Here is a 19894-nt window from a genome sequence, read left to right as displayed (position 1 = left end):
AGTTACTCAAAACAAAGAACAAAGAAACTGTTGTAAAAACTTACTACACATATTACTTCAATTATCTCCTATTTTTAAAACTAAAATGCCAAGAGATCAAAAAGTAAGTTGAGTAATAATTTTAAAGGACGCATCTGCTGACAAAGCACAAAATGAATGCAACGTCAAACCTATGTGCTCAATTACAGTTTCATTTGTAGATTGCTAAATCACAATATAAGCTACGTAATATATATATATATATATATATATATATATATATATATATCATACCACTGAAGTCTTTTAAGATCAAAGTAAAAGCCCCATCATACAGATTTTTCTAAACTGCAAACATACAATTCTATTTCTGTCAAATGTCTTTAAGACAGACAGGGTTCCAGTTTGGGGGACATGAAGAAACTCTTACTATTTACTACACATACTGCGGCACTATTTATTTTTCCTTCCATTAAATGTACTATTAGCTATGAAATGAAAACAATGGGAATACTAGGAATCTGGAGGACTTAACAAAAAGAGCAAGCATTAATAAAAATGCTCCAGTTCCTCCCCCCCAAAAAAACCCTTCATTTCAGTCACAAAGAATGTAAGAAAATAAAGAGTTTTGTTTGTTTTTTACTATAATCATCCCCCACCCTGAAATCACAAGTTAGGCAAAAAGGACCTAACAGTGAGAACTCAGGAGTGAGTGCAGAAGAAATTACTATTATCATCTTTTATAAGTGAATGCGTGTCTTACATGCAGAGGAAGAAGGACAACCCGAGTCATCCATCCTGACCATCCACCTTGTTTGAGACAGAATCTCTTTGGTTATTTTCCACTACTTGTACCAGGCTAGCAACCCTAGAAACCTGCAGGGTTTACTGTGTCTATGCTTCCCATCTTCCACAAGAGCTCAGGAATTACACACACTGATGCTTTTACAAGGTCAAAGGATTCAAACCCAGGCCCTTATGCTTGCAAAGCAAGCACTTTCACCCCGAGCCACCTCCCAGCTCTGTTATCACTTTCTAATGCATCTTCAACTCCTCAAATATCTTTATGCAGTGGTTCTCAACACACGGTTTCCCAACCAGCAGTTATCAGCAAACTTGTTAAAACTGATAACTAGACAGGCATGTTGGCACACATCTTTAATCTCAACACTTTGCCAGCCTGGTCTACACAGTAAGACCCTGTCTCAAAACAAACCTTGAAAACTAACAAGCTTGTTCCACACCCACTCAATCTGAGAGAGAGTGGTAGAAACAGGGCAGGGATAAGCAGACACCTAGACGGGTCTGAGATTGAGAACCCATAGTAAGGCATTACACAATAATACTTCTTATAAGTATCCCCATGTTATAAAAGAAGTTAAAATTATTACTTGGTTAAACATCCAGAATGCTTTAGAATACTACCACACGGCTAATATTCATTTTTAATGAATTAATTTTAAAAAATATAAAACTTGGGTCAAGAAGAAGGACACACATATTTTTTTAATATTATACAGAGTGGTACAAAACTACAAATGTGTACTAATATAGAAAAGCACTGCATTACTTGATTTATTAATAAATGTCTATATTAAAGAGTCTAAAAGCTAAAGTTCTAATCTTCCTTGCTTACCTGTTTTGCAAAATTATGGCCTAAGTGCTTGTAATTTTGGTAGCAAATGTTTACTTTGAATGTGTTATATGGTAAACTGAAATGGATTTACTAGACAAACCTTATCCTGAACATCTACTTGCCAGGTATTTAAACATGGACATCAAATATACATGAATCTCAAATTCTATAATTCAAAACTGAATCATGTTGACCCACTCACCTCCCAGACTGTGGCACAGAATTGCCTATGGCAAAGCAGAACATTTTTTCTTATTTCTCCTTTACCTGCCACACCTCAATCAATCACGAAAGCAGGTCTTTTGACTTCCAGAATAGTTCCTGATCCATCCTACCCACTACATTGGCACAGGCCTCCAGCATGTCCACCTGGGTTAATGGTTCTACTTCTTATCCAGTTAATTCTGTTCCCTCCATAAAGAGTCAACTTTTTCTACAACAAGTCTAATCCCATATTGTCTCTCCACCACTTAAATTCCTCAAGGGCTCCTGGTGGCCCTCAGAATAAAGCATGAAATTATAACAGCTTTAATCCATCGATCTCTCTTCTACTGCAAACCTCTTACTACCTAAGCAACTCTAAGTATACTGAATTTTGGTCATGGAAAACAGTATTCTTTCTTGCTCTACATGGTAACCTCTCTCACCGCTTTCTTCACTGGGTTAATCTCGATGTTTTATGATAAAAGGATTTTTGTTGTTGTCGTTGTTCAGTTTTGGTTTTGACACATGACCCTTACAGTGCATCCCTAGCCAGCCTAGAATTCACAGAAAGCTGCCTGCTTCTGCTGCTTGGGCATCGAGACGTGTGTGCTACTACGCCCAGAATGATAGTTTTAGTGTCTCTTTTATTTTTCATAAAGTTATGCTTTGTCATCACATACACACAAAAGTGCTATCGAGAACAGCACTTAGCATACTGCATAGCAATCATGCGTCTTCTTCTAGATTCAAGTTTTACTAAGAATAGGAATCATAACTAATTTTTCAAAATTATACTCCTAGTGTCTAGGCAGCAACAAAGCATAAAATTAAAAACTTCAACTCAAGTAAAAAAGACTTACAACATGTCATAAGACATGAGAATTCTGGAAAATTACTTGAGCTCTCTCTTCCTATTTTTCCTCTTGTATAATTTAAATAAGACATTACAATCTTATAAGACTTAAGAAATAAACATTATTTGTGACATATGATGCATTTAACATGATGCTCAGTACCCAGAAAGTTAGCTGCTTATCCTGTTACAATATCAAAGAAAATATATGCAGAATAAATACACTTTATTCAAATTACCAATAAGCATTTTAATAATTCTAACATCACATAATTTATTATGTTTCCAAGTAATGTATATAAATCTATAGGAAGGGTTGAACTTTATGTCCACATGGCACTACAGGGCTTTTTACAGTCAATATTTAGTTGAGTTATAAAGCAGAATGTTCAAAGAGAATGACCTGTGCCTCGTTATCAGGAACAATTTGTTTAAGTTCAATCTGCTGCAAGCCAGGACTTTCCAAAGAATTTGGGGAGGTATTACACATTGAGGTAGGTACATTATACCTTGCTGATTGATAAAAGCTGTAATACTCAAGTCTATTTTCCACTGAGTTTTCTAGAGCCTTTAACTTTTGTTTAAACTGAATAACTTTGTAGATCAAAAAAAAGATTAAAACACAAGCTAAGATGAAAAAAGCTAGCAAAATGTCAAATGCCTCATTCAACTTCTCAACTTCTTGGGTACAAATTAGAGATATTTTTCCTGACACAGAAGAGGCATCAGTTGGTAGAGCACTGGTTTTTTCCAAGTTCAAGTTAACAGGAGTAAGCTGTATTTGCACAGGTAAAACTGTGGTCGTCTCTAATGCATTACCAAATGTATTCTCTTGAAAAAACCTGGTGGCAGATGAAGCACGGATCCGCTCCCAGACGGTAATGCTCTCGGTCACAGTGTTTTCCAAATCATTTCCACTTGCAGTTACTGTATGCCAGGCCATCATTAGTGCAGTGGTCTCGTGATGAATATGAAGAGATTTTACAGCCCAAGCTCTGGATATATTTGTCGAAGGTAAAGTGCAATTTGTAATGTCAGTCCATTTAATATAACATAATGCTGTGCCCCACATAGATAGGGGATTCTGACAACAGATGTTTACAGCAATGGCTGAAGAGGCTAGCCAGTCTTGAAGACCCAAAAGTTTGCGTTCACAAAATTGGAATTTCCCTGAAGATGAATCAATGAAGATAATGGCTTAGGGACCCTTGGATGTAATTCTGTAAGATTATTAAATGACAGATTAAGGATCTTCAAAGGTGCTCCCATATTTTAAATGTATCATTATCAATGTTTCAATTGTTTCTAACTTAAAATAATTTCCTTAACAAGTTAAATGCATCATGTCCAAATTTTCTAAATAGTTACCAGTTAAGATTAAATGCTTAAGACTATTAATTTTACTAAATCCATCCCTACTAACAATATAATCCTTACATGCTTTGGGGGGATACTTTACATGGATAACTCTTTTAAATGCAAAGAACTATCATTTTTCAATAGGTCAGCAAGATAAGACAGTCTCAAGATTTGTAAGTGCATTTAATGGTACTTTTGTTAAATTATTACTTTCTAGATACAAATAATCAAGGAATACAAGATACTAAAACTCTGAGATCGACATTCTTAATTTTTGTTGTTCAAAGAATCAAGAATCTGGGAACCTCTGTACCACTGCTGAGCACAGTGAAGCAAGACCTCTATAGACGTAGATACTGAGATAAACCAGATCATTAAGCAATCTTCTTGGAACAAAAAACACACAATTAGACTATAAATATAATTCAATGAGGATCTGACAGTCCCTTAAATATTTCAGGCTCTAAACATTTTATAAAACTGTTTAGAGACAGAACATATAAATGACCTAACAAAGCCTTTTAGATATTCATGCACAATATTAGAGTTATCCAAATACAATGTTGCAAAAGAATTAAGTACTATAAGTTCACTTTCACTTATATGAGACATTATCCCCAATAAGTTTCAGAAAAACTGTACTTTCAGTAAAGTTTTAAGGAGTATGAAAGGCCTGTGCTTCTCTCTCTCTCAAGAAGAGATGGTAAGGAAACACACACCCTAGTAATCCTTTATACAATAACAATACAAAAAAGCAGGTAACAACCAGAAAGAAATGTAGGCAAAGCAGAGAAAATGATATACATATGTAAGCAAACCTAGTATCTTTTTTCATATCAGAATTAACTCCAAAGACAAAACTTTAAATTATCAAGGTTTTAAAACAAAAGTATCAAAATACTCAAACTTCAGTAATCTATTTAAACTAGGGTTAGCTAAGAACACAGGTTAACTCAGACTATGAGTGAAAGTATTCTACAAAGAACATTTGGAATAGAATGCAAGCACTGCAATGAAACCCACTCTTTAGCAAAGATAATTCAAACTCCATAAACTGAAAAATGCTTGCAATAATTAACTATTACAATCAGCTACAACAGATGATATGAAACAGAGGTTTGGAATACATGCCCCGTAATCTACATAAAACCTAACAGCAAAGACCAACTGTATGAAAATATGAACACTGTATAAAAATCAAGCTATAATATTCCACAAAATTCATTTCAGCTACAAGTCTGTACTTAAATAATCTTACCAAGAAAAAGAAAATCATATCACCACTTGTCTTTCTTAAGCAAAGACTTTTGTTTTAACTTTGAAGAGCGCCGTTCTTTAGCTCAGTTTCTTTCTGGGCCACTGCTGACCTTCACTGCACCACCTCTTTTGAATTTTAAAGTCACAGCTTGCTCAGGAAACGCCACTCTTCACACTGGTTCCTCTACAGTCAGTGTGTAAAACGGGGTTGCCATGGATACAGGAAACTGAGAGACAGGAAGTAAGTTTATCTGTGCTTCAAAAGTATTGTTAAAAGGAAATCTCAGGGACTTATTTTTTTTTCCAGAATGCATTCAGTTTTCCTAATATATGCCTAAATAACTCCTACAACTTGAAAGATATTTTTAAAGCCAGATGCTTGAAAACTTGAGGTATTCAAAATATAAATAAGAAGTCTTTAGTTATCAACAACACGTCGTGTGTGTATGCATATGCATGCATACACTGCATTGTGTAGGAAGGCCAGAAATTGACATCAGTGCCCTCCTCTTTTATTCTCCAACCTACCTTTTAAGCCAGGTTCTCATACTGAACCTGGGGCTCACTGAGCTCCTGAGATAAACTCCACTTCTCAGAGATAGGAGGACAGGCCGCACCACCACACCTGGATTTTTTTTTTTTTTTTGATTTTTCGAGACAGGGTTTCTCTGTAGCTTTTGGTTCCTGTCCTGGAACTAGCTCTTGTAGACCAGGCTGGCCTCGAACTCCCAGAGATCCGCCTGCCTCTGCCTCCCGAGTGCTGGGATTAAAGGCGTGCGCCACCACCGCCCGGCTACACCTGGATTTTTAAGATGGATGTTTGGGATCTGAACTCAGGGTCTCACACTTGCAAGGCAAGCAAGCACATTACTGACAGAGATATTTTCAGCTCAACAACACAAATTACTACATAACAAAAAGCACAATGAAATAAAAGTATATAAAATAATATGATTGTCTTCTTTTTTTATTTGTTTTTCAACAGGGTCTCAATATATAGCCTTGGCCAGCCTAAACTCTCTATGGCTTGCCTTGAACTCATAGAGAGTTGCCTGCCCCTGCCTCCGGAGCCTGGGATTAAAGGCATGTGCCACCACATCAAGAATGTTTAAATGCATTAACATTTTTATTTTCAAACACTTATTGAAGATTTATTCACTTAAAAACAGTACATAAAATCAACCAAGAATTTAGAAGAATACAAAGTATTGATACATTATCTGCTGAGATTTTCTGTTACTGAAAAAAAAAATATGCACAGACTACTATCAATTAGATATTAAGGCATAAGCCCTGGGGTTGGGGGATAAGATAAAGTTCCTTACCAAACTATTAATAGAAGTTTATCTTTGCATAAAGAGCTAGGGAGAAGAGACTGGGAGAAGAGTAGGTAAAATGCTCACCATGCAAGCATTATGACCTGCGTTGGGATCACTAGCACGCATGTAGAAAAGCTGAGTGTGGCTGCATTACCTACAATCCTGGTATTAGTAAGGCAGGGACAGGAGGTAATCCCTGAGGCGTGCTGGCCTCCCATCCTCCTGAATGAGTCATCTACAGGGCTAGTGGAGAGACTGACAAACAAGTCCACAGCTGAACTCTACAGGGCTAGTGGAGAGACTGACAAACAAGTCCACAGCTGAACTCTACAGGGCTAGTGGAGAGACTGAGAAACAAGTCCACAGCTGAACTCTACAGGGCTAGTGGAGAGACTGAGAAACAAGTCCACAGCTGAACTCTACAGGGCTAGTGGAGAGACTGACAAACAAGTCCACAGCTGAACTCTACAGGGCTAGTGGAGAGACTGACAAACAAGTCCACAGCTGAACTCTACAGGGCTAGTGGAGAGACTGAGAAACAAGTCCACAGCTGAACTCTACAGGGCTAGTGGAGAGACTGAGAAACAAGTCCACAGCTGAACTCTGCAGGGCTAGTGGAGAGACTGAGAAACAAGTCCACAGCTGAACTCTACAGGGCTAGTGGAGAGACTGACAAACAAGTCCACAGCTGAACTCTACAGGGCTAGTGGAGAGACTGACAAACAAGTCCACAGCTGAACTCTACAGGGCTAGTGGAGAGACTGAGAAACAAGTCCACAGCTGAACTCTACAGGGCTAGTGGAGAGACTGAGAAACAAGTCCACAGCTGAACTCTGGTTTTCATACATGTACACAGGTACACAAACAGGTATGCACACACAGAGCTGGGAAGAGTAATTACTTTTCATACTCTATAAATGTGTGAATTCATTTAAATACTTTAGTTTTAAAATGGAATCTGAATCTAATAAAATTTTTATTTAAATGAAGATTTAGGGGTCAGCCAGACAACTCAGCAAATGAAAGTGCTTGGCATACTAGCCTCATAACTTGAGCTGGTTTCCGGAATCCATGGGGGGGAAAAAAAAAAGCCAGGCACAGTGTATCCATCCCTAATCTCAGTACTTCCATAGAGAGATGGGAGATGGAAACTAGAGAATCATCTAGAATTTTTCAAGCCAGCTAACTTGAAGTATACAGCATGTCAGGGAAAAAAAAGAAACTCCGACTTGAAGTGAAAAGAGAGAACCAACTCTCAAAACTGTCTTGTGACCTTAATGTATATGCTATATAAAACACACACATATCCCCTTACACAAGTAAATAAATAAAATAGACTTATAGAGTTGAATGAAATTTTTATATATTGTTTAGTCATTGATTTCTGGCTTTTAACGATTTTTTTTAGTATTATCAGTAAAATACAAAGTAACAGGGAGCACTATACACTCTATTTTCAATTAAATCTCACAGATCAAGTAGGAAAGAATTACAGGACAAGTCTATTAAATTCAGAATAAAGAAGTAGGAGAAACACAAGATCAGAACACATTAGTTCCCCTCTCCTCTGTTACCTGTCCACTTCAGTGGTTTCTCTGTGCTGCCTTAACTATGAATTTCAGGGGTGAAGAGCGCCACTAGTTTAGTCAATTCGCTTTCAGTAACGACAAATAGCCTTTTTGAAATTACATAAAATTATTGAATTCTACCAAAAGAAATGTGTTCTTAAGTTAGTACAGCATTATAATTTTTAATTTTTCTTCCAAATAGCAACATGTCCTTTATAGAAAATTCCTTACGAATACAGTCCCTAAGTTAAAACTTTAAACAAAATGTACACTGAAAGAAAACAACTCTATCGGTGTCTGCACAAACTGAATGAAATTCAGCTAGACAGAAAAACCAATAAACCAGGGGCAGGAAGATGGCAGAGCAGGTAGAGGCATCTGCCACCAAAGCCGACATTCAGTTCACAGGACCCATACTGTTGAAGAAGAGAAACCAATTTCCAAGCTGTCCTCTCATATCTACGCACCTGCCGTGGCACACACACTGGGCCAAAAAAAAAACAATTAATTTATTAAAAACCTAATAGAATACATAGTGCCTTTATAAATACCAAATCCAACATTACTGTTTGCTTGCACAGGCACGGAGTATTTCAATGTCCCTTTGAAAATGACATCGCCAGGCAGCAGAAAGTTTGGTGATGCAAAAATAATACTATGCACTCAATAATTTAAACATGTTTCTTTTGGTAGAATACTTATTTTAAAAAATGAGCATTAAATCTATGTATTTTCCATTCTGAACCCAAATATAGCAGCATAAACAGTAACATTAATGTAAACAAGAAATTTCCACTAGCTCCTTACCATGAACTGCTTAACACAATTAATATACAGGAAGGATGCACCAAAGTATATATGTTTACAAATGATTTTCATGGCATTCAAAAGAGTCAATCAGTACAAAACAATCAATCAACTATACGTCAGAAGTCTTTGTATCAGGTAAGCTCCTCAAGGAAGGAATAGCTCAGCAGAACATATTAAAACATGCTTCCACTACCAAGAGTGAAAAGGTCTCCATAAAATGATGTCTAGAGGCAGATGGCATCTAGGGAAGGTGATAAGACCACAAGGGACACTACCCGTGGAAGACATAAATGTAGTTTTTTATTGGGGACACCAATTAGTTCCCATGAGATTAAGCTGCTAGAAAGAACAAGCTGAAGGAGCTGGATGCTTAGATCAGTGTAGAATATCCAGCATGTTTGAGGGCCAGGATTTCAGCCCCAAGGACAGAAAGAAAAGAAGAGAAAGAGAGAGAGATTCTTGCCTCAAAATCTTTCTCTTACACTTACGGTGGTGGCGCACGCCTTTAATCCCAGCACTCGGGAGGCAGAGGCAGGCGGATCTCTGGGAGTTCGAGACCAGCCTGGTCTACAAAGGGAGTTCCAGGCCAGGCTCCAAAGCTACAGAGAAACCCTGTCTCGAAAAACAAAACAAAAAAATGGATTTATGAATAAAATACTACAAAAGACTCATTTTACTCCAAAAGATGAAAATGAAGCAACATCTTCAAGAACATTATATACTTGCATGAAAATGGCCTTACATCCGTAGTAAATTTAAAACAAAAATAAACTCATTTTTTATCTTTTTTATTTATTTGTTTATTTTTGGATTTTTGAGACAGGGTTTCTCCATAGCTTTTGGTTCCTGTCCTGGAACTAGCTCTTGTAGACCAGGCTGGCCTCGAACTCACAGAGATCCGCCTGCCTCTGCCTCCCGAGTGCTGGGATTAAAGGCGTGCGCCACCACCGCCCGGCTAATAAATGCATTTTTTAAAGATGAAAATTTAAGTCTATTATGCCAATTATTCACTTAGGAACAATGAGGTCAGTCAAATCATAAGTCATAAGGCAGGAGACAGAAAGAGGAGAGTCTACAAGATTTTGAACTTCTAGCCTCCTACCCTGTGAGCCCATCAGAGCCTGCTTTTTTTTTATAAAGCACCTATCTTTGTTGCCTTTTTCTTAATTAGACAACAAAATATTGCTCTTTGGAACCTACTTTTTTAACTAAAAATACTAGTCTAATGCTGTAGAATATTATATTTTAAAGTGTATTACTTTTGTCTATGCTCTGGAACATTTGTTTAATGATACAAAGATGTGTTTAATAAAATAAATGTGTTAATTAAATAAAATTCACCTGCAGTCAGAAGGCTGAGTCAGCAACTATTTGACAGAAAGTGGCAGGGAGGAGCCAGGTAGAAAAAGATTGTTAAGGAGGGATGAGGAGAAGCACAGGGGCCTCTGGAGCATGCATGAGGGAGAAAAGGTGAACTAGGTGAGCTACCTGCTCTTTGGCCTCTCTGAGGAGCAGAATTTCACCTCAACATTTGAATCTTGAGTTCTTTAGAGGGACAGAGATTAAGATTAAACTCCCTTAGTAGCTTCCAAAGATTCGGTGCCTAAGAGAACAGAATTCCCTCATGCTGCGGTTACCATGGAGTTGCAGCTGCTGATAGGACAGTCATGGATTAAAAGGCAGCAACGATTTAAAAAGAAAACAACAGTCTAATGTATTAAAAAAATCACTCAAACATCCGGGGGTGGTGTCATACACTTGGAATTGCAGGAGGCAAGAGGAGGAAGTGGAGGATCAATGGCAGCCTGGTCCATACACTGAGTTTGAGGCCAGCCAGTGCAACACAGTCAGACATTGCCTTCAAACAAATGAATATATGAAGGGAAAAAAGTAAAAAAAAAAAAAAAATAACAAAAGCTTTAAGAAGTTTATAAAAATATATGACTTGGAAAATTCATAAAATTGAATTCCCAAATAAAACACTGCATACACTATTTTTGCGAAAAGTATAGTTAAAAGTATGCCCAATCAAAGCATAGTAAATCTCATTTTCAGAAAATCTGATTATAAAACATTTTCTAAGAAAGCGAAACACATACGCACACATTTTGTGGCTTTACTAATACCAGTTGATATCACTCAACTACCTTACTTTTTTTTTATTTTGGACAGGGTTTGTCAGTAGTTTTTGAGCCTGTCCTGAAAACTAGCTCCTGTAGACCAAGCTGGCCTCGAACCCACAGAGATCCGCTGCTTCTGCCTCCTCCTGAGTGCAGGGCTTGCACCACCACTGCCCGGTGGAAATTCAAATTCTTCTTTTTTTTTTTAATGATTTATTTATTATGTATACAGTGTTCTGCCTGCATGTATGTCTGCAGGCCAGAAGAGGGCATCAGGTCTCATTATGAATGGCTATGAGCCACCATGTGGTTGCTGGGAATTAAACTCAGGACCTCTGGAAGAGCAACCAGTACTCTTAACCTCTGAGCCATCTCTCCAGCCCCAAAATTCAGATTTTTAAAGCACTTCATCATCTCAAAAAACACGTCTGTGTGAAGCTCTTAAAAATATCTGTATTAAATATTTCTGAAGTTCAAAAATGGATGACCAATTTAGAAAGCAAACACCAGAAGACATCTATTATTTATTTCTACAAGATATAGTTTTAGTTTATCCTATGCCTTTTAAATAAATTTATTTTGAAAGCATTAAAAGAAAGTATATGTAAATAAGCCCAGAGATTATTTTCATTAAAAATAATCAGCTGAGAGTAATATTACTCTCTATGTGTAAATAATAAAGACTTTTAAAAAGAGAGAAATTCAAACTGAACATCCAGAATTTGAAAATTATTTTAGCTATGAAACTGTTAAAATAGAAGGGACACAGGAAGTTGTACTGAACAACTGCAAAAAAAACCAAAAACAAAACAGTGCACTCATGCCATTAATTCATTATTAGGCAATGATTCTTTAGAAATTCCCTAAACTATAAAGATCTAGGATATTAAAATCATCTTTCTCATACATTATCAAGTCTACAGAACTGCTTTTATGACTTTAAAAATTCAAACTAAATATGGGAGTGGGGGTTTCTTGTAGAATTGCTTCAACAGTGAAGATAGCCAAAAAACAAAAACAAAACATAAACAAACAAACAAAAAACCCCTGAGAACTTGCCATCTGCGCTTAACACTCAACTTTGGGCTCAGCAAGCATGCATCTTGGACACTCAAAGACACCTGAATAATTATTTTATTATTTACTCTTTTTTTCCTTTATGGTATTCTTGCTATAGCCCTGGCTGCCTTAGCCTCCAGAATGCTGGGATTATAAGTATAACAGACCACACCAAACTATGTTTTAAAAGAAACCAGCTTTAGGTTGGAAAAATGGCTCAGTGTTTAATAGCACAGGCTGCTCTTCCAGAGGACCTGGGTTCCTAGAACCCACACCCTCTTCTGGCCTCCAAAGAGTATCTCACACACATGATGCACAGACACATACACAGGCAAAATGATCATAAACATAAATATATTATATATATATGTGCATATATATCCATGTGTGTGTGTGAAAGAAAGAAAAGAAAAGGAGAACGGACCTGCCATTCTTTACCTGTTATCAGAAGGCAGAAGTGAAAGCAAAGCCAAGGCTGAAAGCTTCTTCCTTTCAGGCTGCGTAATGTTGTCCAATCGATCAACCCACATTTCAATCACATTTCCTAAAAGCTGGTCCATCTGGAAGAAAAAAAAAAATCTCAATATTTGAAATGTTATTTACACATGAGTAAGTGCTGCTAACATCTAAAAGCTAAGACATGGTTAAAGTTCAATTACACAAACACAAAACTGATGGAATTTGAGACAAGCTTTGGTCTGGAGAATAAGAAAAACCAAAATTGATTCCAGCTGATCACGAGAGACAAATAAATGTATTAAAAACCTCTATGTAGCCAATGAGTAACATTATTTAATAAATCAATCAAGACCATTTTTCCTGGAACACTGGAAAAAGGACACATGTTTGTATTTAAATGATAGTTGATTTTTTTTTTCAGTTGAATGATTACTCTTTAGTGTTCTGTAAATTTGCCAGTCTGATTTGCTAAACCTCCTCTCAAAGAACCAGACTAGCTGCAATCCCAACAGGCTGAATCTCAAAAAAAAAAAAAGAAGAAGTAAATGATTCCCCGTAACAGCTAGAAAACACTAAAGGTACACTAAGCACAAAGTACTGAATGGCAGGGATGACTGGGTCAGGGTGCTGACTAAGCCAGGCAAAGATGCTCCTGGCGCGTCCCAACACAAGGGTAGATACTGCTGAGAACGGAGCTTGTAGAGTTAAAATTTACAGTGAGCTGCCCATTGATAGCCGCCCTTCTCTCTCCAGTAAAGATCAACAAAACTGATTATGTACATTAAATGATTTATTTTATTGGGTTTATTTATAAATACTTTTATAGTTCTATCACCTTTAGAGAAATAAATATTTAATGTCAAACCTCTACCTTAAAAATCCAGTCACATAAAATCAACCTTTCATTCCATTCTTCTCTACTATAAGATCCTAGTTAACAGTCACACTTTCTAACAGGCAAGCAGTTAATAGTTTAAAATCTTTTTACATTTGAGTTCCCTATGTTTTACACCTGAGATGGTACAGTGAACTCAAGGACTATTTAAAATTATTGAAACAGCAACATTTCACAAGGTGCTTCAAGAACTCAGCTCAGCTCAGTTCCTAGTTCTAGCGTTGTAATCCTCTTCTTAATGCCCATGCTTAAAGTACAACCCAGAGTCAGGTGGAACAGGAAATTAAAGCGCATATATCTTATACAATATTATCATTTAAAAATTTGAGACTTATCCAACAGGCAAACTTTACTTCCATTTGTCAGCAATTTTAACACTTAAAAGTGGAATTAAACATGACATTGACTTTCTATGTATTTTTAAAAGATTTTTACTTATGTATGCATGCATGTGTCTGTGCGGGGGTTTGTGTACATGTATGCCAGGAAAGGGTCTTGGATTCCCCAGAGTTGGAGTTATAGACAGTTGTGAGCCACTAGTGTGGGTGATGGAAACTGAACTCAGGTCCTCAGCAAGAACAGTATGCACTCTTAACCACTGAGCCAACTCTAGGCCTTGTATGTTATTTTTAATAGTTACTAAAGTATTAGGACATGAATTCATATGATTTTGTTTAAACCTAATCACTTCCTAACTAGGACAGTTGGGATGGTTTTGGTCTAGAGCACTGTAAGACTATGACATTGGATCCAGACAGTCTGGTTTATAACTACCATGTCTTCATATCTAATTTGGAAACAAATGGTCCACATGCTGTGAAGATGTTTACAGGAATATATGGTAAGCAAAATTTAAAAAGCAAATCACACTATTGTAAAAGTAACTATGAGTCTTAGTTTTCAAGTGTAATTAATAGGCCAGGTGTAGTGGCTCACGCCCATAGTCTTGCACTTGAGAGTTGAGGCAGTAGAGTTGTGCATTTGAGACTAGGCTAGCCTACGAATTTGTTAGTTGTCCACAGAGCAAGACATTATTTCAAAAACAAATAATGAAAAGATAAAGTAACTGATAAAAATGAGGCTAACTTGATAGACCAAATTTAATAAAAATTGAATCAGCAAAACCAAATATTTCAATGTAATTTTATTTAAACACATTCCATTTATTATAAAATATTTAATAAACACCAACTTTTAATAGTAAACTGCACAGCAGGGAGCTTACTCAATAAGCAATTTGGATATGAGGAGTCAGCAACTTTTTCTAGTAAAGGGTCAAGTAACAAATATTTCAGCTTTGTGGGGCACTATAGCCCCGTCACAATTACTCAATTCCCCCATGTCACCGGGATAGCCAGGATACAATTCATACCCCTGAGAAGCTAGGTAACAAGGAGAGGCCTAAGAGAGACATGCATGGATGCCCCTGGGAAGGAGAAATAGATAAGATCTCCTGAGTAAACTGAAGTGTATGGGGAGAGGGTGAAGAGGAGGTAACAGAAGAACATGAAAGAACAGGAAGGTTGAATTGGGGGAGGGACAGAGAGGGAGAGCAATGAAAGAGCTATCTTGATAGAGGGAGCCATGGGGTTAGGGAGAAATCTGGTGCTAGGGAAACTCCTAGGGGGGATGATCCCAGCTAAGACTCCTGGCAATAGTGGTGAGGGTGCCTGAACTGCCCATTTCCTGTAATTAGATTGGTGATCACCCCAATAGTCATCACAGAACCTTCATCCAGTACCTGATGGTAGCAGATGCAGAGATCCACAGCTAAGCACTGGGCTGAGCTCCAAGAGTTCATTTAAAGAGAGGAAGGAGGGATTATACTAGCAAAAGGGGTCAAGATCGTGATGGGAAAACCCACAGAGACAGTTCACCCGAGCTAGGGAAGCTCGCTGACTCTGGAATGAGAGCTGGGAAACCTATCTAGGACTGAACTATGCCTTCTGAATGTGGGTGACAGTTCTGTCGCTTAGGCAATCTGTGGGTCCACTAGCAGTGGGACCAGGATTTATCCCTAGTGCATGAACTGGCTTTTTGGAGTCCATTCCTTATGGATGGCTACCTTGCTCAGCCTTGATACAGGGGGAGGGGCTTGGTCCTGTCCCAACTTGATATTGCAGACTCTGTTGATTCCCCAGAAAAGTCTCACCATTTCTGAGGAGTGGAGAGGGGGAGAAAAGTGAGTGGAAGAAGGAGGAGGGGAGGCCGAGGGAACTGTGGTTAGTTGGTAAAATGAAAAAAAAAAAAAACTTTTAAATAAAAAATTTAAATATGCAGTCTTATATAATGTTTTTTAATTTAAGTATGCAGATTCTTACCTCCTGATTAAATTCACGGCCCATCTCATTTAGAAGTGAAGAAAAGAAACTGGCATTTTGTAGTAACACTCGACCCATAACAGCAAGATAGACGGACATCACTACTGGATACCTCTGCACAATTAAAATACCAGGCATATAAAATCATGTTAAAAACGGGTATAACTGAAAAACAAATCAATAATACAGTACAAACAGGATAAAAAATAACATTCTCCTTCAGGGATATAAACTGACATTCTACTTTGTGTTGCTCTATGCAGCATCAACTATCAATATTTCTTGACTTCTTAAAAAATTTTCTAAATAATTATAGACTATATGTGTGTTATATATTTATAATGTATAATTTATTTATGAATATTTATATCACTACTACTTATTGTTACACAGGTTATTTAGGAGCTGAAATTAGGGACTGGACAGATGATTCACTGGGTAAATTGTCTGCTGTACAAGCATAAAGATGAGAGCTTGTTCACAAGCCACACACGCGCACGCGCACACACACACACACACACACACACACACACACGCATGCACACTCATCTACACTAAAACAGACACAAAAATCTATACTTTTTATACAAGAAAACAAATGGCAAATTTTGTAACTATCCTCAAATTTTAACCAATTAAATATGATCCAGTAATAAACCTTTTCTTTCACAATTATCAATGAGAAAAAGATAGTTTTTCCTATGCAAAAGAAGAATAATTAAAGCTACAACCTGGAGTACAATGTTATCCCCAGAAGCTTAAAGGAATCTTACCTCGCCTTCAATAACACCTCTGAAAACATAGGGCAGAATTGGTTGAAACATCTGTGGGCCTAATACTGGATTCACTTTAAAGGTATTTTCCAAAACCTAAAACCAGAAAGACACATGGTAATATTCAACAGTACAATTCATTGTTTCATACCAAAAACAGATTAGTAAAAGTCAGTAAGTTAAGTAACAGAAGAAACTTGAAAGCACATTCATGAGATATGCAATTTCCTGACACTAGACAAACTTCCACAAAATAATCTATTAAAAATTATAATTTGATATAAAATAAACAGGTTTTAGGCACAGCAATACATTTTTCAATCACATTTAATCATACTCTCGTAACACAGACACATGTAGTTTAAGAAGTTCTGACCAATGCATTATAAACACACATCCTTAAAATGTCCCACAAACAAATGCAGCAAAAGACATCTCAATCACTCTTCTGTAGTGGTGTTGAGTTTTGTTATATTTAGCTCTGATTGGTTTGTTTTTGTTTCTCTGGCTCTTTGAGACAGGATCTTGCTATGTAGGCCAAGACACCTTCAAATTATTGATTCTGCCTCTGCCTCTTGAATATTAGAATTACAGATGTGCCTCATCACACCCAACCAAAAAAAAAAGGTTTTTTTAGTGGAAAAACTGGTTATGATACCATTACTGCTAAAAATGAATCTACCTTTAGATTTACCAATAAGTTATCAGGAATAATGCACATATATTTTACTTTAGTGACTCATCAAGCTCAGGAAAAGCTACATACTAAGGGGCTAAGAAACGCCCAGAGGCACATCATACACCACTTCTTCACTTCTGCCATCTAAAAAGCACAGCAAAAGAGCAGAACCATATACCTTTGGAAAGGAGAAAGGCAAAGCTAAACATAAGGTGAAAGACAATAAAGACTAAAAAGGAAGAAGAAAAGAATACTGGAGGAAAGTCCACTGAAAACTCCACGTGTCCAAAGACCAATGAATATATAGAGAATATTATGTGAGACTGAGTCTAGAACTAAAGGGACACATTATATATTTATCCCACATATAAAAAAAATAACTCAAGCTCAGTAAAGTTTCAGAACACAGAATACGAGAAAGGCCACAACTCTATTAAAGAAGGGGCTGAGAGGAGTCGTCAATGAGCCCTGGAAGACAGATTTTCAAGGATAGTAAAGTAACCAATAGCTGTTGTATCTAAAACATACAAAGCTGAAGCCTCTGTTATAGGTTGACCAAAATCTATATTAAAAAAGGATCTTTGCTAATCTCCCAGAATTCAAAAGGTCAAGTTATATGGGAGACAATAATCACCACTAATTACACATCTCACTTTGGGCAGAAAAACATCTAAAATACTAAATACAGATCTAGCAAGAAACATGAGTTAACTTTACCTGGATGGAGGTGAAAAAAAGTCATAAATATATTCTATCATTAATAACTCATGAGGGAAAAAGGCCCTGCTTCTGTAATGAGGAGATCCATCCAGAGTGGTGAGTGAGTGGCTGCCCAGCCGAACAATCTCGGGGAACGGAGTCCAGGCCCCCTCCAATTACCTAAACTTTTCTGGCCATCTAGCGGGACATCTTCCTGGATACTGGCTTTCTTTATTTACCCTATATCAATCACCTATGAAAAGGCACAGGATAAGAGAATGGATACGAAAACAGGATCCAACATTCTGCTGTTTACAAGAAACACACCTCAACCTCAAAGACAGACACTACCTCAGAGTAAAGGGTTGGGAAAAGGTTTTCCAATCAAACAGACCTAAGAAACAAGCAAGTGTGGCTATATTAATATCTACCAAAATTTATTTCAAACTAAAATCAATCAGAAGAGATGGAGAAGGACACTTTATACTCATAACAGGGACAATTCATCAGAATGAAGTCTCAATCCTGAATATCTATGCTCCTAATATAAAAGCACCCACATATGTAAAAGAAACATTACCAGAATTCAAACCCCACACACTAATAGTAGGAGATTTCAACACTCCTCTCTCACCAATGGACAGGTCAACCAGACAGAAACTTAATAGAGAAATAAGAGAAATAATAGATGTAATGAATCAAATGGACTTAACAGGCATCTATAGAACATTCCACCCAAACAGGAAAAAATATACCTTCTTCTCAGCATCTCATGGAACCTTCTCGAAGATTGATCACACACATACACGGTAACAAAGCAAGAATCCACAGATACAAAAAAACTGTAGTAACCACCTATGTCTTATCATATCACCATTGAATAAAATTAGAATTTAACAATTCCACTCCCAGAAAGTCTACAAACTCATGGAAACTGAACAGTCAACTACTGAACCACCCCTGGGTCAAGGAAGAAATAAAGAAATTAAAGACTTCCTTGAATTCAACGAAAATAAAGACACAAAATACCCAAACCTATGGGACACTATGAAAGCAGTGCTAAGAGGAAAGTACATAGCACCAAGTGCCCACATAAAGAAAACAGAGAAAGCTCACATTAGAGACTAAAAATCACACCTGAAAGCTCTAGAAAAAAAAAGTAGACTCACCCAGGAGGAGTAGAAGACGGGAAAAAATCAAACTGAGGGCTGAAATCAACAAAATAGAAACACATAAAACAATCCAGAAAAATCAATGAAACCAAAGAGCTGGTTCTTTGAAAAAAAAAAAAAATCAACAAGATTGACAAACCCCTATCCAAACTAATCAAAAGGCAGAGAAAGAACACTCAAATTAACAAGATCAGAAATGAAAAGGGGGACATAACAACATACACTGAGGAAATTCAGAGAATCATTAGGTCTTACTACAAAAGCCCGTATGCCACAAAATTGAAAAATGTAAAAGAAATGGACACCTTTTTAGATAAGTACCAAATACCAAAATTAAATCAAGACCAGGTGAACAATTTAAATAGACCTATAAGTCACGAGGAAAAAGAAGCTGTCATCAAAAACCTCCCAACCCCAAAAAGCACAGTCCCAGATTTTAATGCAGAAATCTACGAGAACTTACAAGAAGAGCTAATACCTATATTCCTTAATGTGTTTCACATAATAGAAACAGAAGAATCATTGCCAAACTCCTTTTAAGAAGCTACAATTACCCTGATACCAAAATCACACAAAGACTCAACCAAGAAAGAGAATTACAGACCAAACTCACTCATGAACATCAATGAAAAATTCTCAATAAAATACTAGCAAACCGAATCCAAGAACACATCAAAAAAAAAAAATCATCCATTATGATCAAGTAGGCTTCATTGCAGAGATGCAGGGCTG

The 19894-nt window shown here is 37.0% G+C and overlaps 2 protein-coding genes across 12 annotated transcripts in view; both read right to left on the bottom strand.

Moving 5' to 3' along the window:
- Ipo11 (importin 11) overlaps positions 1-19894 on the bottom strand; it is a 159543-nt gene that overhangs the window by 46789 nt on the left and 92860 nt on the right. For all 11 annotated transcript variants that reach the window (XM_075976109.1, XM_075976114.1, XM_075976117.1 and 8 more), the window contains 3 exons: positions 16613-16708; positions 15840-15953; positions 12603-12724 (listed from right to left, as the gene is read on the bottom strand). In XM_075976109.1, the coding sequence (XP_075832224.1) occupies positions 12603-12724; positions 15840-15953; positions 16613-16708 (332 nt within the window). The remainder of the gene's footprint in view (positions 1-12602; positions 12725-15839; positions 15954-16612; positions 16709-19894) is intronic.
- On the bottom strand, positions 2925-3876 carry Lrrc70 (leucine rich repeat containing 70). Its single transcript, XM_075976119.1, has one exon. It carries the CDS (start codon positions 3742-3744, stop codon positions 3046-3048), a length of 699 nt encoding a protein of 232 aa, XP_075832234.1. The 5' UTR covers positions 3745-3876; the 3' UTR covers positions 2925-3045.

This window comes from Microtus pennsylvanicus, chromosome 6 (genome assembly GCF_037038515.1).
Source record: "Microtus pennsylvanicus isolate mMicPen1 chromosome 6, mMicPen1.hap1, whole genome shotgun sequence".
NCBI lineage: Eukaryota > Metazoa > Chordata > Mammalia > Rodentia > Cricetidae > Microtus > Microtus pennsylvanicus.
The sequence above is the reverse complement of the archived record's forward strand: the minus strand, read 5'-3'. Positions and strand labels throughout refer to the sequence as shown.